Source organism: Melozone crissalis, unplaced genomic scaffold, assembly GCF_028551555.1.
Source record: "Melozone crissalis strain CALT ecotype California unplaced genomic scaffold, PUWL_Pcris_2 ptg000018l_1, whole genome shotgun sequence".
Lineage (NCBI taxonomy): Eukaryota > Metazoa > Chordata > Aves > Passeriformes > Passerellidae > Melozone > Melozone crissalis.
The window spans coordinates 18,077,506-18,090,195 of record NW_026535796.1 but is presented as its reverse complement, the minus strand read 5'-3'; the positions used below and the strand labels follow the sequence as shown (position 1 = coordinate 18,090,195).

General features: G+C 38.5%; 1 protein-coding gene across 1 annotated transcript in view; it reads left to right on the top strand.

Moving 5' to 3' along the window:
• Positions 1–12,275: 12,275 nt before the first annotated feature.
• The window catches only part of CSTPP1 (centriolar satellite-associated tubulin polyglutamylase complex regulator 1), a 79,220-nt gene continuing 78,805 nt past the window's right edge, over positions 12,276–12,690 (top strand). Inside the window, exon 1 of the mRNA XM_054275259.1 lies at positions 12,276–12,380. Within this exon, the coding sequence (XP_054131234.1) occupies positions 12,335–12,380 (46 nt within the window). The 5' untranslated portion in view covers positions 12,276–12,334. The remainder of the gene's footprint in view (positions 12,381–12,690) is intronic.

Sequence of the window (12,690 nt, the reverse complement as noted above, 5' to 3'; positions counted from 1 at the left end):
CATAAAATTAAAACAGGGACAAAGTCTTGACAAATTGTGCTCAGTGAAAAGAGAAAATAATCCAACACAGCTTGACTGAAGAGAACTCCCAAGAGCAGTAACACCACAAGAAACAGTAAGCAGCAAACCATGTTTAAATTCTTCTGTACATGGCCACCAAAATTTTTAGAAAGAAGACTTTTTCTTTATATGCAGAACCACTGCCTCAAGATAGGAATAGATCCACATTAGTGCAAGATGGGCAACGTGTGCAAAGTTGCAGAAGAGTAACAACAAATACAGGTAGTCAAGAGGGACTGGTCGAGGTGAAGAGATTAAAAAACTTCTCTATCCTAATATTGACTTGGAGTCAGTGACAGACTGAGGAACAGAAAGTACACGCAATTACTGTAAAGTAATAAACTTCAAGATACCAGAGTTCAAGATGGCCAAAGGGAAAGAATTCTGAATAGTGGGTTAAAGTTTAGAGAGAGAAAACAATAACCTCACACTGACTGGCTGATTGACTAGAATGCAAAACCCTCACTGTATCTCCCTAAAATACAGAGCAACATAACCAAAATTCATTTAAGTTTATATTCTCTACTAAGGCTAGATTATCACGTAGTATAACTCAGAGGAGCCCTTCTGACTTCAGGCCCACAGAAGCTTTTAGAAGTTTAGGTGCTGAAGTACTGAACGGGATAAAGAACAGACATAGGGCCCAGAACTTCTTGATAATTATATACTTAGGTCATGGAACAGTCAGCTGTTAAGATGAGTGTTTCCCTGTATTTGAAACAAAAGCCTCTTGAAAAATATTTGTCCTACATAGAAATAAATTTACTTGTTAGCTCTTCAGTTCTTCTCTCCCCAGAGAACAAATATTTTTACCCACTCTGTTAAAGAGTGGTTACCAGTCCTCTGCATCTTGCACTGTATTCTGGTAAATCACTTTCCTCTCTTCCTTAAACTATATCTCTGTCTTATTAGTAATTTTGAAATCCCCTGGTGAAATGTTAGAGAAGCACATTGTATTATCTTTCCCAAAAATCTCCTAAATAGGTTGCAGTTGAACAGATGAAAATGTATATTATAAACTTCTCAATTACCTACCTGTTGATAAATACTTTGATTAAATATAGCCCTGATTACATTTGGGATCTTTGAGGAATAATTGTAAAGTAGATTTATGCAGTGAAAATGGACACTTATGGTAAAAGCAGACTAGTTGCTAAATAATGCTGGTAGAATTTAACCATATGGCTTTGGTCATGCCTCTTTCAGAGCAAATAACTTTAAGATTATGGAAATATCAGAACACACTTCAACCCATGCACAACATAGGTACTTGCTTCTACCCACACCTATGAGGGAGGAGTATCATGAAGTAACCAGCAACAATTTATAGATCACTGATAAGTGATATATAACACAAGTGTGAGACACATGAGAAAGAAGTAATTAAAATATAATTAACAATTAATTTATATGACAACATGCCCAAGCAAAAAAACTCAACCAGTCATTATAAATGGAACAGGAAGAAGATATTGTCTTATTAACCATTTTGGGACATAATTCAGATACATCTCCTCCAAAAGAAACATTTGAGAAATAAACAAATCCAATGACAGAAAATAAGTGCTATGAAATAACATTAATAGTTTGCATCATTTTCAGGGTGATTTTAAATAACAAACCTGTGTCAGGAAAAAGAAAACTAAGAACATGGTGTCATTGGAAAAAGAAGAAAGGGACCAGAACAAGGTAAGATTGTTAGGGAAAAGAAACTTTATCTATATTGAAACTGCAAAGATCTTAATAATAGGTTTAAAGAAAAAAAGGGGGAAAGAAAGAAAGAAAAAATGTCTAAGTCTTACCTATCAAAGTATTCTTAAAGGATTCAAATGAGCTTTTCCTTGTGAAGATGATTTTCCACACCTCAAGTTTTGTAAAAGAGAATGACACATTGGGTAGCTTAATTGTTGTGTTCAGAAAGGTTTGGAGCAATCATGTTTTAAATACTTGAGATAGACGGAATTAATTTCCTAGAATGAAAAACACATGAAAAATTGGCAAAATGCATTTATGCTAAACCAAGTTCCCTTTTTCAAGTAATGTAAAGCTCGCTGTGTGAACAGAAGGCAACAGATATGATACACCTTTTATGGTTTCTGGCATCATCTCACAAGACACTTGTCATCGAACAACATTTTAAATACAGATATGGGAAGATGTGCAAGCATCTGATAGAAGGAAACCACAGTGGTCATTAGTCATTATTCATCAAAAGGCAAAGGCACTTCAGATCTGTTTCAAGATGTGTCCTGAGTTCTGTTTTGTCTACTATGTTCACTGACAACTTAAATGATGCAATATTTATGCTTGTAAAATCTGTGCTACAACAACTGATAACCTCAAAACAAAGGCAAAGGGCTGGAAAGGCTAGGAAGGATGAGATCAGACACCCCAAATCCTATTCACAAATTGGTCAGATTGTCCAAAAAACAACAAGGAAAAATACAGTAGTTAGAAACATATTATTCTTGGGAAACAGAATGAAAAATTAATAAACTGCATGGAATTTTGGACTAGACGGATACAGCATATCAGGATAACAAACAATAGAAACCAACAGTGCAGCAGCACTGCCAGGAATGTGTTGAATTCTGGAACACCTTAACAGGTGTGTCACATAGGAGACAATTTGATTTCTTAAATTCACACAATACAGAAGACCCGGTTGGGTACTGTGTCTGGTCCCGCCTGAACACCATAGAAACATAAAAACAACTGAAGAGAAACAAGAACATAATATGAACAAGAAATGTATAAATCAATCCCTTTGAGAAAAAGCTGAAAGAATTAGGTATGCCTAGTCAAGATATAAAAGCTTCAAGCCAGATGCAGCTTTCTGATATTTATAAGAGCTAATTACAGAGATGTTGATCAGCCATCCTCTATGGCTCCAGTAGAAAGACATAAAAGAGTCGACTTCATTTGCAACAAGAAATGCTTAAAAGATTTTTCTGATCAGCATTCCAACTGAGGATTTTTCAATAATGGAGCAGACTGTCTAGGGGGACTGTGGAGTCTCTTTCACTGGATTTTCATAAGAACACAATTTGATAAGCATGCTGGTACTAGCCTTGATATGTTTAGTCTTGATGCAGTACAGACTGGACGAGGTGATCTTTTAGAACCCCTAGCGAACTTTGGTTCAACAATAGCTCAGAAAATTCTAACTGTAAAGATAATTACAAACTCTGCACTCTGACCAAATTCTTTTTTACTAGTGACCTCCACTAAATAAACAGAAAAGACAGAAAAACACCAAAATTATAAAACCATAGGTATTAGACGATGAGATTTTCCAGTGGCCCTTTAAATTTCTTTAGTTATTTCACTGGCACATTATCCACATGAGTTTCCTCTTCCATACCACCAGTGAACTAAAGAGGTGGTAGCTTGAATTACCAGGTAAGTTAAAAGTCAGATTTTACCCATACATAGGACAGTTGGGTGTCCAACTTTACTGATGTAAAGAAATAGTTTAATTTTCTAAAGAGATGCAGGATTGACAGCTTTTGCATCTGGTTACCTAGTTTGTAAATTATGGTCTCCATGTTAAATACATTAAATGAAATTTTAACATTCATTTATATTTTATGTTATCACCTTTTCCTTTGCTGCCTTCCCTTTCTAAGTACTGGCACTACTACTGTGTACCCAGAGATGCTTGTAGGTGTCATAAACATTCAAATACTGTCACCATTGTCCCCTGCAGTGTTTCTCAAGTTACTGCTCACTTATTCTTAATAAAACTAGATGCCATCTTCTGCAGTGTTACCACAACTGCTTTCACTCACAAAAATTATAAAATTCAGATTAGCAGATGAGAGTTTAGTTGTTACTTAATTTTCTTGACCTTTCATTTAACTGCCGTTTTCTAAGCATTCCAATTGCACATTTGTTGTGGGAAACTTTATGATCATCTCATGGACCACTATTAATTCTACTTCGCAGTGCAGACCAGCAAAACTAAAGATTACATTAAATGGCTACATTCAAAAGCTGAGATATAAAGAATCTTGCAAAAGGTCCTTTGTAATGTAATGTCCAAAGTACAGATTCATCTAACCCCACCCCTTTTTGTGTGTGTGTCTAGAAGGTGGGACAGAAACCAACTTCTAAGGCCCTTTAATACTTCACTCTAGGGGAAAAAAAAAAAAAAAAGAAGAAGAAAAGGAAACAAAACCATAAGTAAATTGACTTTCAAAATAGGAAAAAAACCCCCACAAAACCAAACAAAAGACCAAACCAAATCTTTCTTCACGTTTTCTTTGAGATGGTAGCTCCTTCTGTGTTTTTGAAAGCTGGTTCTGCTCCTTCTTTTGCTGGTTCCCTAACATCCTCTATGTAAAAATAATGCAAATAAACACCCTCTTCTATTCCTGATGAGACTCCTCCCTGCAGTGAAATGGCAATTATCCAGGCCTTGCACAATGTCTGCATTGCAAAGGTAGCCTATGGCCTACCCTTAGGAACTGCACAGCTTAATACCTTCACTCTGGCACAGAAAAAAAGGAGAAGAGGAAGAGCTTAAAAGGGAAATGTTCTCTCAAAAGCCAGCAAAAGAAGAATTCAGTTTGAAGACAGAAGCCTAGCCACCTTTATTCCACAAACACAAGCAAATGGATAAGTAGCAAACTGTATCTCCTAAATTAATTTTTGAGTCCATAGAGAAGCATTTTCTAAAGAACTGAAGACTTGTGTCTTTCTTTGACTTCCAGCTATTAATGTAGTTTGCCATCAATAGTTGCTGTTATTTTTTATTTATTAACAAACAAACAAACAAACAAAAAATAAACAAACAAAAAAACCAAAAAAATATTTATTAACAAACAGTTAAGAAGTTTGTGGTAAAAATCAATCACACAATCAGAAAGAAAGGTGACCTTATATCTCAGTATGTGGAACACTTAGACGGGCTGAATTTTCCTTTCTTAAAAAACCTAGAATTCATAAATTGGACCTATAAAGAAACAAGTAGTCATGGGAATAGATGTGAAAGACAGACATCTTTCTCTCAGCTCTCACACCTTTCTTGTTTGCAGAAGCCACTATGGAGATGTACAAATGTAGACAGAATGATAAAGAGAGTTTTCTTTTTTGAAGATGATTCACTTCTAATATTTTATTGGCATGATAGGTCTGGCAAGTACTGCCAACACAAACAAGATATAACCCTTGAGTGTTTCTGATAAGATGTCAACCATCTGCTTTCCTATCAGGTGGCTGATTCAGAGATACTTCTTAACACCTCTCCCTCTGTCATACTAGTTCTTGAAAAATGGGAGTGAGGGAACAAATTAATTGCTCCCTACGAGCACTGGGTGAGACCTGAAAAAAGGCACAGATGGGAGCAAGATCCAGACTTGCACACTCCCGTCACATGAGTCACCCACACGTATGCACACACATCCAACCTCCCTCACAGTCACATATACTTATGTCCATTTCATTGCAAGTTTAAGATTTTAGAAACTCGACTATTTAACATGATATAAGCATTCTAAGAGTTTAAGGTAATCTGAATCTGTGTATTGCATTTTCATTTGTTCTTCATTCTATGTCAGCAGAGTTGTAGGTAACTCTATCAGAGATCTGAGTGAGCAAAACCCAACATTCTTAATGCACAGGGGAAGACCATGTCATAGGGACTATAAGTTTCTCTTGGTTCTGTTTCACATAACTTAGAACACACTGAGTATGTTTAGTAAATATTAGAAATGGACTCTAGGCACAGAATTTGAAACTCAGATCCACATCTAAACTTTACATATTCAAGGAACACCTCTTCCTTCACTAACACAGTGTAAAATTTAACACTTTAAGTTAGAATCTTAATGATATTTTCTTAATATCTAATGTTATTATCAGATTCAAATGCAGAATGGTCAATCTATTTTGTTGTGGTATAGAAACTAGAATGATAAAGTTAACAAAGCAAAAGAAAAATTTTAAAATGTTCCTCAGATAAAACTTAATTAGGTCTTAATTCTCTACTATATTCTGAAAAATGTTCAATGCTTCCTCTATTCTGTTTAGAATTAATTGCCAAAATATTCATTTACTGTTTCAGTCTCAGTTGGTTTATATTCTCTCTCACTAAGCAATTTGCTTCTCTTCCTAAGTACTCCAACCATTATATCATCATCTGATCTCTATCTTCTCCTCTAGTGAGTCCATAAAGGTGTTACTCTTGCAAACACCTTATGCATTATGTAGCAAACAGGAAAAAAACATTCACCACTATGTCCTCTTATATTATGGAGTGAATCACCAGGCTACAGATGTGTTTTTGCTGGAAAAATATTTTGACTGCAACTCCTGTACAGTGGCAGGGTTCTGCAGTGCTGTCTTCCAAATACCCTTTTGTGTAGCTAACAGACTTAGAATTTAGCAAGAATTCCACTATTTTAACGAATCTGTGATCTCCACTTTCTTCCATTTTATTGGTTTTTCCCCTTGATTTCATCATTTGCTTTTCCATGCAGATGTTATAAGGCAAAATATTTTCGGGGTACTTTGCATGTGATTAATGTCAGTTCTGCACAGAGAAAGTTACACACCTTTCCCATAGGAGCTGGCCACTGCAGCCATCACAGTTACGGCTTCACTTCATCCCCAGACACAACAGCTCACTCCCACTTAGATCTGCCTGCTCTCTTGCACATACATAGAGCCATTTACTTATTATAATTTTCTCACACAGACACCTTGTCTAATGGATAACAGAGTCTGGCAGCTTATGTTTGCAAGGAACATTCAATAAGTAGAAGCAAAGAATAAAAATCGCTGGCCGTTTTGGGTTACCCCCCAGGATGAGCTAAGCCTTGGCTGTCAGAAATTCTTCCCATGCCAGAATTTCATAGTGATATTTATTTTTACCAGGCATTTTAGACTTTTTTTTTTTTTTGTTTGGCATGAGAGATCCTGCAAACTCTGCCAGAAATGGCTGTTTTTCTTCCCTGCATCATTAGTGGGGCGGCATTCCAACAGAGAAGGGTCACTCACTTGGTACTTAAGTACTTTTAAAGATGTTGTCCTTTCCTTCCTGATGAGATAATGGGAACAAAAACTGGAGGAGAGTCTTTCAACAGTTTATTCTTACAAAAAAAAGCCAACTTTGCTTGCTAAACACTAAACTCAAAATCAGAATTTGGACATTGCATTTAATACATGCCAGGAATCTATTATACAACTTACAGCCACCATTGGTTTGAAAACGAACATGTGGCCTCCCTGAGCCCCAGAATCTGTCATCCTACAATTCCCTTTTCTCATAAGCACATCATGCAGAATTCAAAAGTACTCCTATGGCTGAGGAATAGAAGAGTATTTCAAGGGGTTTTTTCTCCTCACCAACTTGTATTTAAAATAATAGGATCTTGGAGCTTGTTTAGACCTGAATCAACAACACAGACAGATCTCAAAATCAGATCAGATCTCTCTTTACTTTTTTCTGTCCACCAGTTCAAGAGGGAAAATAAAATCTTAGCAATCCAGATTAAAATGCAGTTAAACTAGTAAATAAAATAAAAATTATGATGGCATCACGTTCACAGGACGGTTTCCTGTATGCTTATGACATCTTACTAGTTAAGTATATTCCTGACTCAGGACTTGCTGGTACAATTACTGGTGTCACAGTTAAGCTCTGTAATGGTACAAATGCTGGCTACTTATGAGAGCTGCTGCTGTTATCATGTTATGTTATCTATCACTAGCTGAAAAACACAGTTGTTTCCAGAATTCATCTTGGCAGATGCTAGGAGAGAGAAATTTGGTGAATCTTATTTCTCTGAAGATCTTAAAGAACAGCATAAGTCCAATCTGTTTGTCTAGGTTTTACCTGAGGAGGTAGTTGGTTTATATTCTGCAGTATTATAAATGCAGTATTATATATTAATACTGCATTATTTGGGAAAAATAACTAATTTACTTGTGCAAAACCACTGTGCTATAAGTAAACCAGACAAAGAGTTCATTCAGTTTGAGAAGGCTCAGATTAAGAGAAGCACTAGAAGTACTGGATCTTTTTCTGTAAAAGACTTCTGAGGGACCAACAATATAAAAACATGGATTTCATCATGTAATTTCATAATTTTTGGTTTTGGCTGACCTTTTTTATTTAAGATAATCTTATTTTTACTGTATGTGTTTAGAGAGTTTGGTCACAATCCATATAAATAATTATTAAATCAAAAATTTAGTGAGAGGTTTTTATGGGTTTGCAACTGACTCATGAATGAATCATCCAGCTTCAGTACCATTGAGTTTTTAAATTACTTACAAAATAGAGTTCTAATTTCCCTTACAAGATTTCCAATAATTTACATAAATAATAGCATGTGAACTCCTTATTCTCCATTTCTTCAGATCTCTCCTCAAAACTTATCTCTGCTAATGTGCCCAAAATAATAGATTATCAATAAAGATTGACAGTTATTTAAGTCAATATTTTTCTCTTCACAGTACAATTTGTTTTTCATGTGTCTTTTTGTTATCACACCTGCAATTTCATTAATTATTATTTACAAGGAAAAGCTCATCTGGAAAATACGTGGGAAGCCTCGAAGAACACAAAGCACTATCAAAGTCAAAAAAGCTGAGTTCTGCACAAGACAGGCTCTTAGCTAACTATGTTTTAAAACAGGATAAAGCTTTGGATGCTCAAAGGATAAACAAGAAAGGCTAGAGACATTTTCTTAGTGTTTTTGTGAAACTGTCTTACATTGATTTCACAGTCAGATGGAACAATACTGAAGACTGCCCACAGCTTAGTTCTTTGTACATGGTAGCAACAGCATTCCCATCACTCACTTGAAGAAAAAAAAAGTTTGTTTCCTCTAATACACCTAGTAGGCTGTATTGTAACTACCATAGTAATAATTGTTAAAATTCTAAGCAATTGAAACATTTCATTCCAAGAAAAGTTAAAGAAGCCAGGCAAAGTGATTCAATCTGTTTAAAACAAGGCATTTCCTCTGGAATTTTGTTCTTGCTATCTAATCCTGTTTATTATTCTATATAATACTCTCTCTGAAAGAGGAGCTGTTTCTCAGGATAACTTTGTCTAATAAAAGAAAAATATTTCAGTTTCACATTGACAGTATAATACTATACATTGACAGTATAATACAGGAAGATGAACATAAAATCAGCAGAGAGTAAGCTAAGCAATTAATATAGTGGGGGCAAAGTATGTGTTTCTGGAGAAAAACAGAAATCTGATTTTAGCTAAGTTGCTGAGAAACACAAAACTTAACAGGAAAGATTTTCAGTCCATGCATCTTAACATCTTAACATAATAAAGACATTTTATTTCATGACGTAATTTAAATTACACCACTAACTATTTTCAAACTTGTGGTCACATGGACTCTTATATAACTAAGTTAGCCCAGTTTACTAAACATATGATTTCTGAAACTCTCCTAAACCACACTTCAAAGTGAATTAAGCTAAATCAGATCAAGATCACGTTAACTCTGAAAGAGAGTGTGCACAAAATGTACCAATGTAAGCCAACTGATCCTCCTTGAAAGACTGATTCGGATGCCCAAATGTCCCTGGCAAACAAAATGCAGCAATTTTAGTTACTAGATGCAAGCACCACCATGATTCCCAGGGTAGATGGTAAAAGTGTACTCCATAGGCTGCCCTGAAGTGAGATCTGTACCTCTGATAATCTACCAAGAGGCTATGACAAAAAATAATTTTCTTCACAATCATTCTTCCAGCTGGGTTCAAAAGAACATTAAGCCCTTGTTAGATGTGCCTCTCTGGGGGCAGCTATTAAACCTCCAGATGGTTTCCAGTGGCCCAGAACAACCTTCTGAATTTACTAAAATGCATTAGTCTAGGGTTCTAAAATGAAGTTGGTAAAACAAATTTAACACCTATGGCCAGGCTGGCAGCATTTCTCCCTTTTCAGGTCATGAGTGTGAGGGAACAGGTAAGTGCTGCTAACCTGTTATATCACCTAATCCGGGCTCTGGCAAGCCAAGGGAGAAATAATAGTAAACAGGAAAGTCTATAAATGACATCTTGTTTTTATATAATTTTCTTTAGGTTAACAGTCAGGCACCATTACTACTGAAACTTACTGTTATTAGAACTGCAAATGGGACCAGTGTCCAAAAGGTTTCCTTTAGCAGCTCTGAAGGAAATAACAAAGTCTAACCCACAGAGACTAAGAGGAAAAGGAAGAGGAAGAGGAAGAAGAGAAAAGAGAAGAGAAGAGAAGAGAAGAGAAGAGAAGAGAAGAGAAGAGAAGAGAAGAGAAGAGAAGAGAAGAGAAGAGAAGAGAAACCACGCTAAAGGAAAAAACAGAGAGATGTCAGAATATGTAATATTCAAAACTGGGCTTTAAAGGTCTCTTGTAAATCAATGCTCTAAATACTGATCAAAGCTAACTAAACTCTGGTTTACAGAAATGGTTTAAACAACAAAAGGAAACAGTGCACAACCTGTGGAAGGCTCTTACCAGCTCAGCTGACCAGCATTACTGAAGAGCTTTTTAAACACCGGGGACACTGCTTATGTGTGTAACAACATAATCATGTGTTTTCTCATTCTGCTTGAATCCACTTCCTTTTTAAATTCTGCTGAATTTCTGGGCTCAAAAATATCTTGTATCAATGCATTCTGTGATCTCATTGTATCTATTACTGAAAAAATCCCATATTTAAATTTATAGCCTATATCAGAATGCACAAAGTGCCAAACTGTACAACCTGGAGTTTGAGTGAGTTTCATTGTAGTACAAATAATTTTAGGTAACATAATTTCATATTGTAGTGCAAATAATTTTAGGTAACATAATTTCATATGTTACATTTATCCTGTTTAAGGCAATCTTACATTTTTTCAGTCATTCATGCTGGAGTGTCTCATTGACTGCTCCCTAAACTATTCTCTGGGCTCATCTTTAAAATATTTATATCTAAGCCATATGCTTTTAAAGACAGAACAAAAAACAAAGGAGAGGTCCAGGCAATCTTATGTGGGATATTAACAGTTAAGTTATAACATGTTGTTTGCCCTTTTTAAATGTGGCTGTCCTTTAAATATAGATTAAAGTTGAGTTGCCAGTGCCTCAGTATTTTTCTCTAGTGGAATAAAGGCAGATCATATGCAGGTACAAATGGTTCATTTAATTTCTGTTCTTTTGCATTTGTCAATTGAAATGCAGAAACACCTGCGGTCCGGTTGGTTGGTTGGTTGGGTTTTTTGTAATACTTTCAGGATTACATCCTGGGCTGGTATTTTTGCTAATGGCAATGAAAGAAATGGCAAAGTAATTTGGGAATTTTAGCCACATCAGCTTCTGGGAAAGAGGAGTCCAGCAGGCTTGCTTCCAGCCACATGAACAGCTCTGCCACTTGTACATCCGCGGTACAATGGCCATTCCCAGACAAGAACAGAAAGAGCCCTGCGACTCAGGACTTTTCTGCTCACTGCCACTTGAATCTACAGAAGGGACAATTCCTGAGCTCCCTATACCTACCTCTCCTGAGCACAAGGGATGCAGAAATTCCAGCTCTGGGGTAGTATGGACAGAAGGACACAACTCTTAAGGATCTCCTTGGCCACACTTTCAGTCGTTGCTCTCTGGAACAAAGCTGCTACACATTGACTTCATTAACCCAGGGAAGTGGTCAGAGCAGCAAGGCTGACAGAGCTCAGGAAGCATCTGAACAATGCTCTCAGGCTCGTGGTGTGATTTTTGGGGCGTCCTACACAGAGCCAGGAGCTGGACTCAATGATTCTGATGAGTCCCTTCCAACTCAGCATATTGTATGATTTTAACTTATTACAATTCACCTTCAAATCAAGACCTTTCCCTCACAGCTGTAGTCCTAAATAACCCCTAGCAGCAGACACCTTAAGTTAGACAACTTGAATCTAATCAGGATGACTTTACACGTGCCTCTCCTCTCGCCATTTCAGCTCCTCGGGACACCCTGCTCACTCGCTCTCCCCTCTCTGAGGCGTCCCTCGGCCCCGGAGCAGCCGCCCGGGGCTTCGCCCACCGCGGCCTCCGCGCAGCCCCCGCTCGGGGCGCTGTCAGCGGGCTCCGGGTGCTGTCCCTTCCCCCGGGCTCTGTCCCAGCCTTGCCCCAGCCCCTGAGGGCACGGGCAATGGGGCTGCCGGGCGGCTGTGGGCGCGGAACTGTGGCAGCGAGGGGCGTGTTCCCAGCCGGGGCGAGCGGCCGAGCAGCGCCGGGAGCGTCGGGCGCCTTGGAAACGGGCGGAAGCCGGGAAGGAGCGGCAGGAGGAGGATGCTGAGCCCCGAGCGGCTCTCGCTGCCTGGGCCCGAGTACCTGGGTGAGGAGCGGCGCGGCGGGGCGGGGACGCTTCCTGAGGGTTCTCTCCGCCTGGTGTGCCGGTGGGCCGGGGCCCGGCATGGGGAGGGCTCGGCGGGGCCGGGGTGGCCGCGCCCGGCCCGTCCTTTCCGGGGACTGCGGCGAGCGGCCCCAGCTGGGCCGGGCTGAGGGGGCTCGCAGCGGCTCCGTGTCCGCCCTGCCTGGGGAGCGGGCAGCGCCGGGCCGTGACAGAACGGGTTGTGGGCGCTGAGCTGGAGGGCACAGGAGCGTCCCTCATCCCTCCGGTGCCCAGAGGTGCGGTCTCCGCGGGC